The sequence below is a fragment of the Scyliorhinus torazame genome, chromosome 8 (assembly GCF_047496885.1).
Source record: "Scyliorhinus torazame isolate Kashiwa2021f chromosome 8, sScyTor2.1, whole genome shotgun sequence".
Lineage (NCBI taxonomy): Eukaryota > Metazoa > Chordata > Chondrichthyes > Carcharhiniformes > Scyliorhinidae > Scyliorhinus > Scyliorhinus torazame.
Genome location: NC_092714.1, coordinates 149,196,041 through 149,216,320, shown reverse-complemented (window position 1 = coordinate 149,216,320; position 20,280 = coordinate 149,196,041). Strand labels below are relative to the sequence as shown.

Here is a 20,280-nt window from a genome sequence, read left to right as displayed (position 1 = left end):
ACGGGCGGTCGCTCGGCCCATCGTGGGCGGAAATATCGCCGGGGAGGGCGCTACCAGCGGCCGCCAACCAGCGCGCCGCGATTCCTGCCCCCGCCAAAACCCCGGCGGCGGAGAATTCATCAGCCGGCGGGAGCGGGATTCTCCGGCCCAGCGGGGGTCGGAGAATCCCGCCCATGGAGTTACAGGGTTAGGGCGGGGGAGTGGGCCTAGGTAGAGTGCTCTTTCAGGGGGTCGGTGTAGACTTGTTGGGCCAAATGGTCTCCTTCTGCTGTCATGTGAGAGTACCTTTAAGAAATGGGTGCTTAAGAAATGTACCTTTAAGAAATAGGTGTTTACTACTGCAGTGATGTCAGAGAGTGGGTGGAGCTGGGCTGTCTGTCAGCTTTTTACTTTCATTTTTCAGCAGGCTGCAGGGTGTGTTTTAGTTTTGTTTTCAGAGCTGGATAGCTGCAGTCACAGCCAGAAGGTGTATGAATCTCTCTGTAATCTAAAGACTGTAAATCGTTCCTGGTGATTTAAAACTAAGAAAAATAATGACTTTAACCTAATGTGCTTCTGTTGAAAAGTGTTTCTTCTGTCTTCTGGATGTTGCTTGGGAAGTTATTAAGCATTACTTAGTGTTGTATTCTTTGGGAGTTGTATTTGAATTAATGGTTGCTAAGATGTTCACTGTATGTTTTAAAAAGGTTAACTTGAGTTCATAGAATAAACATTGTTTTGCTTTAAAAAAAATACTTTTCCATTTCTGCTGTACCACACCTGTAGAGTGGGCCGTGTGCTCACCATACCACAATCTATTAAAAGTTGTGGGTCAGGTGACCTCCATGATACACTTTGGGGGTTCTCTAAAACTCTGGCCCGTAACAAATTGGGGGCTCGAGGGGGATAAAAGTCTTACTATTGGATTGGCTTAGTGAAATTAAAGACAGTGAGGGGTGAGCATATTGTGGGTGCTTTTCAGGTGTGGTATTATAGTTTAAGTGGGGAGTGTGTTGTGGACAATGGCTCTTTCAGAGGCTCAGAAGTTTTTAGGGGTGGAGACGGTCACACACAGTACCTTACGGACAGAGACTAAAAGCAGACTGTTAGATTTGGCAAAATCATTGCCGTTAACATTACCTGACAAAATGCGAAAAGATGAGGTAATTATGGTGGTGGCTAAGCATTTAAACTTGCCTGAGATACAGTCTGACTCATTAGAAATGGCAAATATCCAGTTGCAGATTAAGTAACTTGAACATGAAAAAGAATTAAAGCAGCTTGAATATGCAATGAGAGAAAAAGACAGAGAGAGGGAGATACAGATCGGGGGAAAAGAAAAGGAGAGCGAAGAAAGAAACAAAGAAAGAATAGCCCCAGCAGAACAAAAAGAAAGAGATAGAGAGGAAAGGGAAAAGGACAGAGAGTTTGAACTTCAGAAAATGGCTATGAAACCTAACAGTCAGTTAAATTTGGCAGACGTAAAGGGAAACGTACAGTTGGATGATAGTGATGTGGATAGTGAGAAAGAGCGTCAAAGTCGAAGGCTTGGTGGGGATCTATTTAAATATGTCCAAGTATTGCCAAGGTTTGACGAGAATGATGTGGAACCTTTTTCATTTCATTTGAGAAGGTAGCTAAACAAATGAAATGGCCACAGGACATGTGGGTATTACTGATTCAAATAAAGCTGATAGGTAGGGCTAGTGAAGTGCTTGCATCATTACCGGAGGAGGTATCTGGGATGTATGAGGAGGTGAAAAAATCCATCTTGGGTGCATATGAACTGGTGCCTGAAGCCTACAGACAAATGTTTAGAAATTTAAGGGAAGAATTTGGTCAAACATACATGGCATTTGAAAGGCTCAAACAGAGTAATTCTGATAGGTAAATAAGAGCTTTGAAAATAGACCAAACATATGAAGCTCTCAGAGAAATTATACTTTTGGAGGAGTTTAAAACTTCAATTCCTGATGTAGTGAGAACTCATGTGGAAGAGCAGAGGGTTAAAACTGCGAGATTAGCAGCAGAAATGGCAGATGATTATGAATTAGTTCATTATTCAAAGCTTGGTTTCTGACATCAGTTTCAGCCGGTGAGGGATAGAAACTGGGGACATGAGAAATATTCAAGTGGTAAAGGTAAAGGTGATCTGATGGGAGATAATCAGGAGAGTGTACCTCAGATTAAAAATGAAATCCAGGAGGGTGGAAAAGCAATGAAAAGTTTCAAATGTTTTCACTGTAATAAACTAGGCCATGTAAAGTCACAGTGTTGGTGGTTGAAGAAAAGCACTGGGAAAGCTGATGTGGTAAAACAGGATTAGACAGTGTCATGATATTCAAACACACATCACAACACACACATCATGATAGACAGACCAACAGACCAATTAGCACACATAACATGACAGCCAATCACAGACAAGAGCAGACACAGTAAAAGACAAGAAACACGACACCTGGTGGCCAGTCCATCTGGAGACAGGACAAGGCCAGGACCTCATTAACAAGACACTCACACAGTCACCACGTGCTGAGTACCAAGACAGATCTGTAAATAACTAGTTGGAATAAAACTGCGTTGTACCAATCGCAACCGTGTTGGTTCATCCATACCTCAGAGCACCCAACACCACAGACAGTGAGGTTTGTTAAAGTGGTAAAGGAAAGCCCAAGTGAAGCGAAGGAGGGGCAAAAGATTGTACAGCCTGATCAAGAGGGGATTGATAAGAAGGTGCCTTGTCTCTTCATAGAGAAAACGCTGCATCCCAGGCAACATCCTGGTGAATCTCCTCTGAACCCTCTCTACTGCAACCACATCCTTCCAATAGTGTGGGGACCAGCACTGCACACAGTACTCTAGCTGTCTAACGAGCATTTTGTACATCACTGGTACAAGTCATCCAGCCCCAACTGTTATGCACCCGTTGAGTGTTTTCCCTGATTACCCTTTGCTGGCGTGTGTGGAAAAGGAATTGAAATGCTATTCTCCGGAACATCACCACACATAACGAAAAGGGAGGTCATTGCGAGCAGGTTTTGTGAAGTGTCTGCTCTGAAATTCCTCGCGTCTGGTATAACATTCTGGCTTTCTCATTGGTGTTGATCCTGTTTGTCAACTAAAATAAAATAATAAATTAATTGTGGCAATTATCCGGCTGTTGCCAATGATACTATTCATTTGTCTACTTTAAACCTTGGAGTGTGTTGCAAGCCTTGTTACCATAGTGATACTGATCCTGTACAGAATGTTCTCGCTCGGACTGGTATGTAAAGCCGCTGCTGGCTTTAAGGTTGCTAGATTTTGCTGACCTTTGACCTGCAATCAGAAGTATCATAAGAAACGGTCCCAGGGTGTGTTTAACAGAGACTACTTGAAACAGTACATCCAGGAACTTCCAAACATTCATTAACTAGAAACAGTAATGTTCAGGGATAGATAAGCACGAGGCTTCTTCCAGAAGCATCTCTCCCTGAGCTCCAGTGACATGAGATCTGACATCACTGATGATATGTTAGCAGTTAGCATAATAGCTTTTAACCCTTTATACAGCATCCTCCCCCCCCCCCCCCCGCCCCGCCCCCAAGTCTTCCATTATACTCATTGAACTACTATTCACTATTTGCACATCATACTGCTCCCAAACCCCCAACTTCATAGGCTCTTGTATCAGTGGCATCAATTTTCAACTGTGTTCTCCGCTCTCCTAGAGGACGTGTAGGACACATGTTCTCCATAGTCCTCCTGGACCCCATTTGAATCATTAGACAGAGATTCCTGCTTTTGGTGAGCAGTATGAAGGTAGAAACCAGATGTTTGCTTCTTTCTCTTTCATGCGACCCCTTCATAGGGAATGCAGCTAGCTGTTTGTTCTCACAGGAATGAGACCTAGTCAGCTTCTGTCAAAGTTGTGTAGCTGTAGAGGGGCTGAAGTTTTCTGATCCATCAATCTCATTTCTTGGTAAAATTATCCAGTTGCTTAAGTACATCCAATGATCCCTGCACCCGGAATGCTGTGCTAGGCAATCCCAATGTCGTAGTCAAGAATGAATCCGACGGTCACCCCGATAAGGTGGCACAGTGGTTAGCACTGCTGCCTCACAGCACCAATCCACCTAACCTGACCTTGGATGTTTGTCTGTGTGCAATTTACACGTTCTCCCTGTGTCTGCCTGGGTTTCCTCCGGGTGGCCAAATAGACTCTTTCTGCACTGTTGGGATTCTATGATGCTATGAAAAAGAGAAAAATGAAGATTATTATCAATTGAAGTTAGCGATACGTCTGTTGATGCTGTCGGGTTTCATCATTCTGATTGTGGCTGTCATCCTGTGCACCCTCTGCTCCCATGCCAGTGTGAGTTCCTTGTTGACTAGGTATCGGCATTTTGAGGGCTTCAGCAGTCAAGGCAACATCTGGAATAGTGCTGAATGTTACCTCAGGTTCTTTCACTCTGCAATGTTTTACTGGGTGAGGTTGTTATTCTGCTGTCTCTACTAGATTTGGTGAAGTTACTCTCCCATGTACATCTGAGGTGTGTCTGAGATCAGCAGCTAGTATACCAGCAGTTTAGTCACTTCCGGCAGCACGGTAGAATTGTGGATAGCACAATTGCTTCACAGCTCCAGGGTCCCAGGTTTGATTCCGGCTTGGGTCACTGTCTGTGCGGAGTCTGCACATCCTCTCCGTGTGTGCGTGGGTTTCCTCCGGGTGGTCCGATTTCCTCCCACAGTCCAAAGATGTGCAGGTTCGGTGGATTGGCCATGATAAATTGCCCTTAGTTCCAAAATTGCCTTTAGTGTTGGGTGGGGTTGCTGGATTGTGGGGATGGGGTGGAGATGTTGACCTTGGGTGGGGTGCTCTTTCCAAGAGCCGGTGCAGACTCGATGGGCCGAATGGCCTACTTCTGCACTGTAAATTCTATGAATCTATGAATTGACTTCAGGGTTTCGGGAGGCAGCTTTTGTGTTCTGCAGGAGTCACCTTGGCCATTTGCAGAGCTTCTGTTCCTGGTTTCCCTTTGTGAAAGTCAGTACCTGCATCAGATTGTCCTCTGTCATTGGTATCCTTACCAGAACAGTCAGGCAATTTGGAATCCTGGTCACACTCATGAGGGTACTATTTTTCTCATCCACTCTCTCTTCAAAAGTAGCACGAGCTGCTCCTCTGGCTGATCTCCATCATTATGGATGACTCGATAGTACAGTGGTCAGCAATGCTGCCTCACAGCGTCAGGGACCCTGGTTCTATTCCGGCCTTGGATGACTGTTTGAGTGGAGTTTGAACTTTCTCCCCGTCTCTGCGTGGGTTTTCTCCGGCTGCTCCGGTTTCCTCCCACAGTCGAAAGATGTGCAGGTTAGGTGGATTGACCATGATCAATACTGGGTTTACTGGGATAGGGTGGGAGAGTGGGCCTAGGTAGGGTGCTCTTTCGGAGGGTCGTGCAGACTCGATGGCCCGAATAGCCTCCTTCTGCACTGTAGGGATTCTATGGATTAGCGGCGGTCCGGTCTCCTGCTTCATCTGCTCTCCTCTCAAAGAGGAATGTCAGTCCCAGAATGCCCTCCTGTGGCTGTAGATATAGTTTTCTTTTTGGAACCTTGTTCAAACCGTCCTGGGTTACTTTGGGTTTCTACTGTAACATGTGATTTACAAATTTTCCTTCTTGTAGTGAATGTATTCACCTAATGCATGAGCTGCCTGTATAATGATGTGACCTATTGTGACCTATGACCTGGAAGTGGTGATAGGAGCTATTCCAGGTACTGTACTAGAACCCCGGTGGGCTCCGCCTCTGGCTCCGCCCTCACCGGGGCCAAAAAAAGGCCGGCCACCTGTGGGTGGCACTCATTTGTACAGCCGATTCTGGCAGGCGAGTTCATGGTTAATAAAGCCTAATGATCACTCACTCTCACGGTCTCACAGTGAATTGACGGTATAACAATTTATTAACCATCGACAGCACCATGGAAGCCGCTCTAAAGCCAGATAAGATCGAACTTGACGCGTGCGCATCAGAGGCCAAGGAGATCTTGGAACATTGGCTTTGATGCTTCGATGCCTACCTCGACTCCTCCACAATGCCTCCCACGGAAACCCTCAAGCTGCGAATCCTCCACGCTCGGGTGAGCCATCGAATCTCCGTGATGATTGAAAAAGCTGCCATGTACGAGGCGGCGGTCGCAAATCTCAAGGCACATTTTGTGAGGCCTGTAAATGAGGTGTTCGCCCAACACCTCTGATGTTTTGGGTGTTCTGGATCCGTGGAACACATACAGGCCACCAACACTTAAAATAGTGCAACACTATTTTACTAAGTTAGAAACTGTTGAACATACTTTCACTGTGGGTTAACACAATGTTAGATTAAACTAAAGACCTATGCCTGTCTGAACCAGTCTATGCACTCAGCACATGGTGAGGACCTGTGCTGTAAGCTGTAAGCTCTGTCCTTGTAGGAGGCTGCATCCTGAATGAGCGGGAACTCTGATGCCCCCTGTCTTTATAGTGAGTGTGCTGCGGTGATTGGCTGCGGTGTTGTGTGTGTTGATTGGTTTTGCTGTGTGTCAATCAGTGTGTGTGTATCTGCACCATGATATACTGGTGTATATCATGACATCCCCCCTTTTATAAAAGAATGTATGTGTGTGGCAATAAATAATGTATGGTGAGAATGTACCTAACTACGTGTGGGGTGCGAAGACATATTTACAGGACAACGTACATGCGAACTAAGCTATTTACATGGGAAGGTGCCTGTTGCAGAGAAGCAGTATGCAACAAGAATAACGAGATCAACACTATATACAAACCAGGGAAACAATCAAACAAAGCAACAAAATAATTCAGAGAGTCTATAAGTCCGCAAAGTTCATAAATTAAGTCTCTGAGGTGGGCGACAAATTCTGGTTGACCGCCTCAAGGATGGGTCGAGAGCCGGCGATTCAGGAGTGGGCTGGACTGCGTCAGAATCAGGGGGAGGCAGAGTGACAGGGAGCTCTGCATAGTCCGTGGCAGGGTCAGCAGGAGGGCGAGGCAACAGTGGAGGATCATGTGGCGAGCGTGGAACGCGACGAAGGGCGCGTCGATTGCGGCGCAGAATGGAGCCATCTGGTAGACGAACCAGGAACGAGCGGGGAGCCACCTGTCGAAGGACAACAGCAGTCGCAGACCAGCCCCCATCCAGAAGATGGATGCGGACGTTGTCAACAGGAGCCAGAGCAGGGAGATCAGCTGCACGGGAGTCAAGAGCCTCCTTGTGCTGTGCACGAGACAGCTGCATCCGGCGAAGGACCGGAACGTGGTAGAGGTCTGGGACATGGATGGACGGCACCGTCGTCCTCAGGGTACGACTCATGAGTAACTGGGCTGGCGACAGGCCAGTGGACAGCGGGGCAGAGCGATAGGCCAGCAAGGCAAGGTGGGAATTGGACCCAGCACGGCAGCCTTGCAGAGGAGCCGTTTGACTATATGTACTCCCTTCTCCGCTTTGCCGTTGGATTGGGGGTACAGGGGACTGGATGTCACATGGACAAAATTGGACCGCCTGGCAAAGTTGGACCATTCCTGGCTGGCGAAGCAGGGGCCATTGTTCGACATAACCGTGAGCGGGATGCCGTGTCGAGCAAATGTTTCTTTACATGCACGAATGACGGGGGACGAGGTGATGTCGTGCAACCCTATCACCCCCGGGTAATTCGAAAAGTAGTCCATGATCAGGACATAGTCTCTACCCAGCGCGTGGAACAGGTCGATGCCCACCATGGTCCATGGTGACGTGACCAACTCATAGGGCTGCAGGGTCTCACGTAGTTGGGCCGGCTGGAAGCGCTGACAAATGGGGCAGTTGAGCACTATGTTGGCTATGTTCTCATTAATGCCGGGCCAGTACACTGCCTCTCGGGCCCGTCGGCGGCACTTTTCCACGCCAAGGTGGCCCTCGTGTAGTTGTTCCAGGACAAGTTGGCGCATGCTATGCGGGATGACAGTGCGGTCCAGTTTTAGAAGAACCCCGTCTACTACCGCCAGATCATCTCTGATATTATAGAACTGAGGGCATTAGCCCTTGAGCTACCTGTCCATTAGGTGGCGCAGGACAGCAAGGGGTCAGCCGCCATCTCGCGGCGAATTTGGACGAGGCGTTCATCCGTGGCAGGTAGATGGGAGGCCGCGAATGCCTCATGGGCGTCAACCTGGCAGACAAATCCCGCTGGGTCACATGGAGTGTTGACAGAGCGTCAGCAATGATGAGGTCTTTGCGTCGGTCTCGACGTGAATTGAGGAAGTCCGTAGACATAATCGTGAAACTTAACCACACCGGTCAGAAGGCCCAGGCACTCCTTTTCTATCTGCACGTAGCGCTGCTCCGTGGGGGTCATCGCATGTGACGCATATGCAACGGGGGCCCATGATGAGGCCTCAACGTTGAAGGAGCACTGCCCCAATGTCGGATTGGCTGGCATCGGTCGAAATTTTGGTCTCCTTGGCTGGATCAAAGAAAGCTAAGACCAGGGCCGTGGTGAGTTTTGTTTTGAGTTCTCTCCATTCGCGCTCGTGGGCAGGGAGCCATTGGAAGTCTGTCATCTTCCTGACCAGGCTCCTGAGAGCCTTGGTATGAGAGGCGAGGTTATAGATAAATTTCCCTAAAAAGTTGACCATGCCCAGAAATCGGAGGATTTCTTGTCCTCTGGTGTTTTCATAGCTGTGATGGCAGCTACCTTGTCCGCATCCGGCTGCACACCCAATTGGGAGATGTGGTCCCCGAGGAACTTGAGTTCCGTCTGACCAAAAGAGCATTTGGCCCTGTTGAGGCAGAGGCCATGCTCATGTATACGTCTGAATACGCGCTGGAGGCGACTAACATGCTCCTGCGGGGTGGTGGACCAAATGATTATGTCGTCGACATAGACGCGTACACCTTCAATGCCTTCCATCATTTGTTCCATAATCCAATGGAACACTTCTGATGCAGATATGATCCCGAACGGCATCCTGTTGTAACAATATCTGCCAAAGGGGGTATTAAATGTGCAAAGTTTCCTGCTGGATTTCTCGAGCTGGATTTGCCAGAATCCTTTGAGGCGTCGAGTTTGGTGAAGAGCTTGGGGCGAGCCATCTCACATATGAGCTCTTCGCGCTTGGGAATTGGATATTGCTCCCTCATGATATTGCGATTTAGATCCTTGGGATCAATGCAAATTCTCAATTCGGCGGAAGGCTTTTTTTACACATACCATGCAACTGACCCAGTCGGTCGGTTCCGTGACTTTGGAAATCACTCCTTGGTTCTGGAGGTCCTGCAGCTGCTGCTTGAGGCGGTCCTTAAGGGGTGCTGGGACCCTGCACTACAGGCGTGGCATTCGGTTTTAATAAAATCTTGTAGGTGTACGGGAGCGTGCCCATGCCCTCGAAGACGTCGTGGTGCTGGTTGATAATGGCGTCGAGCTGCGCCCTGAAGTCGGTGTCCTGAAAGGCAGACGCGACAGCAGGAGAGAGAGAGTGAAGTCTCTGAACTAGGTGCAACAGCTTGCATGCCTGCGCACCAAGCAGGGAGGCTTTCGAGGAGCCCACGATTTCAAAGGGAAGGATGGCTTTGCGTGACTTGTGCATCACTTCGAGCTGACACGAGCCGCTGGCAGCAATGGCATTGCCATTATAATCTAGTAGCTGGCAGGCTGATGGGAGGATGACTGGTTTGACACGAAGGCTTTGGCGGTCAGACCGCGCAATGAGATTGGCGGAGGCACCAGTGTCCAAGCGGAATCGTATTTGGGACCAGTTGACCGTCAGGGTGGCACACCACTCATCGTCTGGATCGATGCTGTATACCGATAGAGGCTGGATTCTTTGCTTCGGGGACACCCTGTTTTTTGTAACGATACCGACTCGAAAAGGTGTCTTCGGGTCCTCGGTGTCAATATCGGGTAGTAGGTCCGCATCGGACTCGGTGACCATGGGTTGGATGGCCCGGACATTCCTGCGAGGCTGGCTGGAGCGATACGAATTGGCAGGCTGAGCTGATCTGCATAAAGCAACATAGTGTCCAAGTTTGCCACATCTCAGACATTGTCGGGATTTGGCAGGGCAGTGCCTCTTTAAGTGGGCGGAGCCACAGTTGCCGCATGTTGTCGCGTCTGTACGTTCGTTGCGCCACCGCGCATGCACGGTGCGGCCGTACATGATGCGCGCCTGCGCAGTACGTTCGTCGACGTCGCTGTCCCTCGTTCGCTGCGCACAAGCGTGGGAGTCCGCGGAAAGCGTGCAAAATGGCCGCCCTCATCCAGACTGAGGCCCTGGAGTTGTTCGATTGCTTGGACCCGTTCTGCCTCGTGGGGACCTTGCCGCGCCGTTTCAGCCGCTTGGATGTGGGAATACCAACTAGTGGCGTGTTCGTGTAGCACGCAGGTCTCGATGGCAGTCGCTAGGGTGAGCTGCTTTACCTTGAGGAGCTGCTGGAGTAGGGGGTCCGACTGAACACCGAAAACGATCCAGTCGCGTATCATGGAGTCGGAGGTGGGCCCGTAATTACAGGACTGTGCAAGGATGCGGAGATGGGTGAGAAAGGACTGGAAAGGTTCATCCTTACCCTGTAAACGCTGTTGGAATACATGGCGCTCGAAACTTTCATTCACCTCTATGTTGCAGTGAGTGCCAAACCTGAGGAGGACCGTCTTGAATTTTGCTTTATTTTCATCATCGGCAAAGGTGGGAGAATTGAAAATGTGGATGGCATGTTCCCCGGCCGTGGATAGGAAGAGACCGATCTTCTTGGTGTCCGCGGCATCTTCCCGATCTGTGGCTTCCAGGTAGAGCTGGAAGCGCTGTTTGAATATCTTCCTGCTGGCCCCCAGGTTACCGGTGATGTGGAGCGGCGGCGGCAGGCGGACGCTGTCCATTTTGCAGGATGACTGTATGCTGGTGGAAGGCAGATCACTTGCAGGTAGGTCTAAGAAAAGTTCTAATATCCCTCAACTCCTGGTATCATGATGTGTTGGGTGTTCTGGATCCGTGGAACACATACAGGCCACCAACACTTAAAATAGTGCAACACTTTTATTAAGTTAGAAACTGTTGAACATACTTTCACTATGGGTTAACACGATGTTAGATTAAACTAAAGACCTATGCCTGTCCGAACCAGTCTATGCACTCAGCACATGGTGAGGATCTGTGCTGTAAGTTGTAAGCTCTGTCCTTGTAGGAGGCTGCATCCCGATTGAGCGGGAACTCTGATGCCCCCTGTCTTTATAGTGAGTGTGCTCTAACTGGTGATTAGCTGCGGTGTTGTGTGTGTTGATTCGTCTTGCTGTGTGTCAATCAGTGTGTGTGCACCTGCACCATGATATACTGGTGTATATCATGGCAACCTCCTCACTACTCGCCGTCAACGTGCCGGGGAATCGCTGGACGAGTACCTTGAAACCCTGACTCTAACTGCAGCTATCGGGATGTGACGCGGAGGAACACATGAACCTACAGATCCGGGACACCTACGTGGCGGGGGTCTGATCGAACTCTATCAGGCAGCGCCTGCTGGAAAACGGGACCTCTGATCTGCGGGACACGGTAAAGCTAGCTACCTCGTTAGAGGTGGCCTACCAGAGCCTCAGTGCGTTCCCCGCCGGCCCGGCGAACCCCTCGTGGACACCCTCGTCGCGGCCCCCGTCGGACTCGACAACGTCACAGGCCTGTGCCGCGCACCTGCCAGCCCAGCCCGGGGAACGGCAGTGCTACTTCTGCAGCCAGGGTCAACACCCCCGGCCAGGCCTCACAGTGACGTGCAGCGACTGTGGGAAAAAGGGACACTTCGCTCGAGTCTGTCTCGGCCGACCTAAGGCCCAGAAATCGAAAATTCACCAGGCCCTACCCATGGACTCGCAGCCCCACAGACCCTGCAATGTGGCTGTGTGCCTGCCCGGAACACCCCCTTCAGACGCGTCACCAGCCTCGTGCGACTCTTGGGGGCCGCCATCTTGGCCGCCGGTTCCAACACCGTCCGACACCTGCGACTCGTGGGGGCCGCCAACTTGGCCGCTGGCTCCGGCACCGACTGACATGAGCGACCGATGGGGGCGGCCATCTTGGTCGCCATCTTCACCCCAGCCCGACACATGCGACTCATGGAGGCCACCATCTTGGGATACCACCGACCACACAGGCTACCCGCAGCTTGGCGCAGTCACCCTCGATCAATCGCAGCCAAAGCACCTGAAAAACTCAGTGCCCGGGTCAACGGGCACGAGACCCCCTGTCTTTTCGACTCCAGGAGCACGGAGAGCTTCTTCCACCCTGACACGGTAAGGCGCTGCTCCCTCCATACCTACCCCGCCTCACAAACAATCTCCCTTGCCTCCAGTTCCCATTCGGTTTAGATCCGGGGGTACAGTGTCACCAATCTCGCGATGCAGGGTGCAGAGTACACTCGTTTTAAGCTCTAAGCCCTCCCCCACCTCTGCACCCCCCTACTGCTTGGATTAGACTTCCAATGTAGTCACCGAAACCTGACCCTACAGTTCGGCGGACCCTTGTCCCCCTCACGGGATGCAGCCTCGCGACCCTCAAAGTCTCCCCCCCCCCCTTCGCTCTTTACGAACCTCACTCCTGACTTTAAGCCCATCGCCACCAGGAGCAGGCGGTACAGTTCCCAAGACATGATTTTTATCAAGTCGGAGGTCCAGCGACTGTTGAGTGAAGGGATCATCGAAGCCAGCAACAGGCCCTGGAGAGCACAAGTGGTGGTCGTCCGGACCGGGGGAAAGAACCGGATGGTTGTGGACTACAGCCAGACCATTAACCTCTTCACGCAACTGGATGCTTACCCCCCCCCCACATAGCGGAGATGGTCAACCAGATCGCACAATACCGTGTGTTCTCAACGGTCGATCTGAAGTCGGCCTACCACCAGCTCCCAATCCACCTGGAAGAGCACCACTACACTGCCTTCGAAGCAGCCGGCCGACTCTTCCACTTCCTCAGGGTCGCCTTCGGTGTCACTAACAGGGTCTCGGTCTTTCAGAGAACTATGGACCCAATGGTGGACCAGTACGGTTTGCGGGCTAATTACCCGTACTTGGACAATGTGACCATCTGCGGCCATGATCAGCAGGACCATGACGCCAACCTTCAGAGATTCCTCCAGACCGCCCAATCCCTCAACATCACATACAACAAAGAGAAGTGCATTTTCCGCACTACCCGACTGGCCATCCTCGGCTACGCCGCGGAGAACGGAGTCCTAGGGCCCGACCCTGACCGTATGCGCCAACTCACAGAACTCCCCCCACCCCACAGCCTCAAAGCCCTCAAACGATGCCTGGGGCTGTTCTCCTACTACGCCCAGTGGGTCCCCAACTATGCAGACAAAGCCCGCCCACTTATTCAAACCACCACTTTTCCCTTGACGGCTGAGGCCCGCTCGGCCTTCAGCCGCATCAAGGCCGACATCACCAAGGCCGCAATGCACACGGCGGACGAGTCCGCCCCTTTTCAGGTAGAGAGCGATGTGTCAAACGTCGCACTGGCCGCCACACTCAACCAGGAGGGCAGGCCAGTAGCATTCTTCTCTAGAACCCTCCACGCTTCCGAAATCTGACACTCCTCGGTTGAGAAGGAAGCACAAGCCATAGTGGAAGCCGTGCGGCACTGGAGGCACTACCTAGCTGGTAGGAGGTTCACCCTCATCACCAACCAGCGGTTGGTCGCTTTCATGTTTGACAACGCACAACGGGGCAAAATAAAAAAATGACAAAATCTTGAGGTGGAGGATCAAACTCTCCACCTACAATTACGATATCAAGTATCGTCCTGGGAAGCTCAATGAGCACCCAGATGCCCTGTTCCGCGGCACATGCGCCAGCGCGCAAGATAACCGACTTCGGACTATCCACGATGACTTCTGCCACCCGGGGGTCATCCGGCTTACCCACTTCATTAAGGCCCGCAATCTGTCCTCCACCGAGGAGGTCAAGGCAATGACCAGGGACTGCCAGGTCTGCGCGGAGTTCACTTCTACCTGCCAGACAAGGCCCGCCTGGTAAAGGTCTCCCGGCCCTTTGAGCACCTGAGTATTGACTTCAAAGGGCCCCACCCCTCCACCAACCGTAATATATACTTTCTAACTGTCGTCAATGAGTACTCCCGCTTCCCCTTCGCTGTCCCCTGCCCCGACATGACCCCAGCCTCTGTGATAAAGGCACTGCACAGTTCTTCACACTGTTCGGTTTCCCTGCTTATGTCCACAGCGACCGGGCCACATTGTTCATGAGCGATGAGCTACATCAGTACATGCTCAGCAAAGGCATCGCCTCAAGCAGGACTATGAGCTATAACCCACAGAGAAACGGGCAGGTGGAGAGGGAGAACGCAACGGTATGGAAGGCCGTCCTTCTGGCCCTCCGGTGTAGAAGTCTTCCAACCCCCCACTGGCAGGACGTCCACCCCAACGCCCTCCACTCCATTAGATCACTCCTCTGCACAGCCACGAACGAGACCCCTCACGACCGTTTGTTTGTCTTCCCTGGGAAGTCCATCTCCGGGGTCTCTCTTCCATCTTGGCTGACAACTCCAGGACCTGTCCTTCTCCGGAGGCATATGAGGAGCCTTAAGACCGATCCCCTGGTCGAGAGGGTCCAGTTGCTGCGCGCCAACCCCCAATACGCCTACATCGCGCACCAGGACGGACGGCAAGATACGGTCTCCCTACGAGACCTGGCGCCAGCTGGTTCCACTGCCAACGTGCCCCCTCCCCGCTGCCTATCGCCACCCCAGCGCCCCTTATGCCCCTCTGGGTCTCCTGTATTGTCCCGCGCCGGCACTGCCGCCACCCACCACTCCCCTGACTACCCCTACCCCCCCAACCGCCTCCGACACGCCGGACCGAGGCTCAAGCTCCAGGCACAGCGCCCCTGGAGTCACCACCTGCAACAACCATGCCCGCCGCATCGCCAGAGCTGAGGAGGTCTAAAAGAACGATCTGGCCTCCAGACAGACTGAATATTTAATGACCCACGTCACCCCCGCTGGACTTGATTTTTTTAACGGGGGTCAATGTTGTGAATGTATTCACCTAATGCATGAGCTGCCTGTATAATGATGTGACCTATTGTGACCTATGACCTGGAAGTGGTGATACGAGCTACTTCCAGGTCCTGTACTGGAATGCTGGTGGGCTCCGCCTCGGGCTCCGCACTCACCGTGGCCATATATAGGCCGGCCACCTGTGGGTGGCACTCATTTGTACAGCCGACTCTGGCAGGCAAGTTCATGGTTAACAAAGCCTAATGTTCACTCACTCTCACAGTCTCACAGTGATCTGACGGTGTAACACTTCTGTTTATGATTTATAAAAGTGCACTATTCTCTGTTTTCGTGTGTGTATGTGAAGTGAGTGATGTAGCTGTAGACTTTTGGGGTGAATAAATGAATAAACAATCCTTCTTTATAAAAATCCATGAAAACTTTCTGTCCAGTCTAAAGCTTTCAGGACACGGGTTCAAATCACACCATGGCAGCTGGTGGAATTTAAATTCAATTAATAAATCTGCAATCTAAATATTGACCATCGGCTTAATTTTCAGATTTTTTGTCAAAGTGTCGAATCGGGCGGGAAAAGCGAAGGGTATCTCGCCGACGGCATTGCCGGGTTTTCCCGCCATAATTCTAAACTCACTAACGAGAAACAATGAAAAGTGAGCCCCACAACATCATTCTGGTGGGACAAGCTCTGAATGAGCCAGCCCCATCAGCAATTTAAGGTTTTAAACGATCATGGCACCCCCGATTGGAAAAATAATAAAATGGAGACAATCACACGCCATGGAACTCCCGTCTCACCCCCGGCTCTGCCCCCTGTCTCTCCCCGGCGTTGTCACCGGTTCCAAGGGCAGTGCCAGGAGCCATATATGTACAATGGGCACGGTAGGGGGGAACATGGTAGCACAGTGGTTAGCACAGTTGCTTCACAGCTCCAGGGCCCCAGGTTCAATTCCTGGCTTGGGTCACTGTCTGTGTGGAGTTTGCACTTTCTCCCCGTGTGTGTGTGGATTTCTTCCGGGTGCTCCGGTTTCCTCCCACTCGTCCAAAGGTGTGCACGTTAGTGAGTTTAGAATTATTGTGGGATACCCTTCGCTTTTCCAGTCCGAATAGACACAGAGGGCATTCTGGGACTGACATTCCTCTTTGGGGGGGGAGTAGATGAAGCAGGAGACCGGACCGCCGCTAATCCATTGAATTCCGATCAGTGCAGAAGGAGGCCATTCGGTCCATCGAGTCTGCACCGGCCCTCCGAAAGAGCACCCTACTTAGGCCCACTCTTCCACCCTATCCCAGTAAACCCAGTATTGATCATGGCCAATCCACCTAACCTGCACATCTTTAGACTGTGGGAGGAAACCCGAGCACCCGGAGGAAACCCACGCACACACAGGGAAAACGTGTAAACACCACACGGACAGTCGCCCAAGGTCGGAAATGAATCTGGGTCCCTGGCGCTGTAACTAATGTCGTCTCACCTATAATAATCAAACTGCATCTTTATTCTGTGTGAAATAAACCACTTCAATTCTTTCCTGCACCTGGCCCCCTTACTGTGCCGATGAAACCAGAAGAGGAATAATGTGAAGTAGCTTCTAAATATTTTATTGTGAATGATATGTTTGGCAGGCAGACCTGCTTTGGTAACAAAGAGTTTTAAAATAAGGGCTCACACCATAACAATGAATAGCTTCGAACCCAGGTTGGAGAGGGGGTTCGAGTCAGTTGTTGTACAACACCATAATGTTTGTTCTGAACATCTGTTGTAGGAAGACAAGAGCCTCCAAAGAGCGAGATGAAGAAAACGAAGATAAAAGTCTCAGTGGAATTGAGAATGGGATCTCCTGTAATCCACTGGATGGGACTGAAGGCCATAAAAATGAAGCTTTGTATCCAGATGATAAACTAACCCAGCTATAAAAATCAACTACTCACAGTCTGCTGAAAAGTTCTTTACCACCTACTGCTGCACTGTATTTTAAACAGAGGATTTAGATGTTCGTAAGAGATCTTAGAAACAAATACTAACCCATGGATCATCTCGATTTTGTTTGTTTTCTTTCTGAATGTCTATGTTTATTTTGTGTTAAATAGGCAGAACTGTGAGGTGGTCAAAAATCCAGGGGTTCTGTGGCAGCAAATTTGGAGTGGCTGCATTATATGATCCTGGCGTTTGACTTTTCTCCATTTCTGACCAACATTCAGCACACACAGGCTAATGCACGGGGGACGTGCTGCTATAGATGTTGAAGAAAAGGGGTGAGAATCCCCTTAATTAACACCATAACCTCATTAAAAAGCGCAGAATTAGAAAGTAGTGTTCAAATGAGGAAACACTTTCACCTCAGTATGACAGTTCTTGTCTATTTAACATATTAAACATCAAATCATGATTTCACATGGGATCAAGTAAATTGGAATCTTCTGCAAAATACCATTTATAATAATTACTAACAAGCCATACACAAACCTTCTCCTGTTAATAATAGACAATAATCTTAACTGGTTTGTCATCTGCTGACATGTCCGGAGATATGTTTCTTGATTGTTGTGAAGGAGCTGTCTGTTATATTCCAACCGGGATTGGTTTAGCGTGATAACCCACCCCATTCATTGCAACCCCCCCTCCCCATCCACCTTCAACCCCTGAACTAACCTCCCTCCCTCAACCATCCCTTCCCCATACCCACCCGCATCTTGCATCCAGACCCTCAAGCAGCCAGCAACCTTGTAACACCGTCCACGCCCATCACACCCCTCCCCACTCAGTCTCACAACAAAGAATCAGCTGGTACCCTTTCAGCTGCTCAATCTCTAGGCAAAATGTTAAGTCCCTTTACCCCACCCCAGAGCAGATTGGGGAAGGGGGCCTAAAATGTATTGGCATGGCAGGGGCACTGTGCCTGTTGCCTACCTGCTGCTATTGGTACTTTACCAATGGCAGCATGTTGGGCAGCCCATTCACCCTTCAACAAATGAATGACCACTTATGGGTCTTCTCCAAACCAATGGTGGGGTGGGATGGCAGGGGGAGGGGGGGGGGGGACGGGAAGTACATCCACTCTTGGAGGTTGGACTTTCCCTAAGATGGGGACAGAAGTCTCACCCTGAGTTAATTAAAGGACCAACAGCTGTTAGCTCTGCATCGAGCGACACAGCCATATGGAGGCAAGTTCGACCTGACTTTTAAGCCAGGTGATGAGGCCTCCACCTCCTTGTAGAATCCCACCCTTTGTCCTAGATTCCATTAACTTTTCCAGCCTTAAACTGATTGGTCTGTCGTTTCCTGGGCTTGGAGTTCATGGAACCCACCAGAGTGGGCTAGGTGGCGAGCCCACATAATCACAATGGACCCATGTTCGATCAATGGCGAGAATGGGCTGATACAAAGAACCCACCCGCCGGTTAATTACTAAGCCATCTAAAGGCCATTATCTCTGAGCCTATTGGGAGTTAGCGGTGGCTCTTGGGTTCTCTCGTCCTGAGTTCCTGTCTGCCAGTGCCCATCCAGCTGATGCCCTTCTTTCAGAGGCACACCATGTCTTTCAAAGGACTTGGTGTCAGGAAGCGGTGTGTCTGTTTGGAGACACTCATCCTGTTCTTGCATCCAACAAACCCCACCTCCCGCCACCCTCCATTGCTGCTGGCCTCTTCCCTGTGACTCCCAATGTAACCACCCCTCACCTGTCTCCTGCGATGATCCCTGGTAAAGGCCTCAAAAATCTACCAGCAGCTGCCACTGCTCTGAGTGACACTGCCAGTACTGGAGAGATGCTGGCCTCTGACTGGATTGCCACTGGATTGATTTGGTTGCACTGGAGGCCCGAGGCTGCCCACAGCATTGTTGGGCACCCCTTGGAGAGAAGACAAGAGTTTCCAATCCGTTCTTCCAACGGTGGGCTGAAGTGGTGTCATCCAAGCTAAATTCCACTCCGATTTCTTTCTTTCTCCTGTCTTGAATAAGAACAAAGAACAAAGAAATGTACAGCACAGGAACAGGCCCTTCGGCCCTCCAAGCCTGTGCCGACCATGCTGCCCGACTAAACTACAATCTTCTACACTTCCTGGGTCCGTATCCTTCTATTCCCATCCTATTCATGTATTTGTCAAGATGCCCCTTAAATGTCACTATCGTCCCTGCTTCCACCACCTCCTCCGGTAGCGAGTTCCAGGCACCCACTACCCTCTGTGTAAAAAACTTGCCTCGTACATCTACTCTAAACCTTGCCCCTCTCACCTTAAACCTATGCCCCCTAGTAATTGACCCCTCTACCCTGGGGAAAAGCCTCTGACTATCCACTCTGTCTATGCCCCTCATAATTTTGTAGACCTCTATCAGGTCTCCCCTCAACCTCCTTCGTTCCAGTGAGAACAAACCGAGTTTATTCAACCGCTCCTCATAGCTAATGCCCTCCATACCAGGCAACATTCTGATAAATCTCTTCTGCACCCTCTCTAAAGCCTCCACATCCTTCTGGTAGTGTGGCGACCAGAATTGAACACTATACTCCAAGTGTGGCCTAACTAAGGTTCTATACAGCTGCAACATGACCTGCCAATAATGGAATGTCACTGGAAACTTTCAACTTATAAGCATTATTGTTGAATCTTTAAATGTTGAATACTTATGACTGACACATCTACAATTTAAACAGTGGTTTCTTTCAATTTACTGGGATGCAAACTGTTAATTCCTGGAAATTCCTTGTTTTGCATTCCATTTTTTTACTTGTATTAAATTCAGTTAGTTCATCCTCTTTATTTATGTTTACACTTCTTCTGCTGTGGAAACAAAGACAAAAGCCGAGAAATAGAAGGTAAACAGCCTTCTAAGCTGCCAACCTCGGGCCAGAGGGCATAATGTCAGAGTACGGGGTCACTCATTTAAGACAGAGATGAGGAGGAATTTCTTCTCTCAGAGGGGAATGTATCTGGGAAATTCTTTACCACAGAGGGCTGTAGAGATTGGGATGTCAAGCATGTTCCAGACTGAAATAGACAGATTTTTAATCAGTAAGAGAATCAAGGGTTATGGGGATAAGGCGGGAAAGTGGAGTTAAGGATTATCAGATCGGATCAGTCATGAGCTCATTGAATGGTGGGACAGACTGGATGGGCCGAATGGCCGACTTCTGCACTTACATCTTATGGCCTTAAGGTCTAACCGGATTGACAGGAAGTGCATGTTCATTATGAGGTTGAAGTCCACCACCCTTCATTATCGTAAAGCCAACTCCATTGGGGGTCAGGAGTGCCTATCAGAATAACCT

The 20,280-nt window shown here is 50.2% G+C and overlaps 1 protein-coding gene across 1 annotated transcript in view; it reads left to right on the top strand.

The window, feature by feature from the left end:
* cltrn (collectrin, amino acid transport regulator) overlaps positions 1-19,771 on the top strand; it is a 61,061-nt gene extending 41,290 nt beyond the window's left edge. Inside the window, exon 6 of the mRNA XM_072514348.1 lies at positions 16,780-19,771. Within this exon, the coding sequence (XP_072370449.1) occupies positions 16,780-16,930 (151 nt within the window). The 3' untranslated portion in view covers positions 16,931-19,771. The remainder of the gene's footprint in view (positions 1-16,779) is intronic.
* Positions 19,772-20,280: the final 509 nt, after the last annotated feature.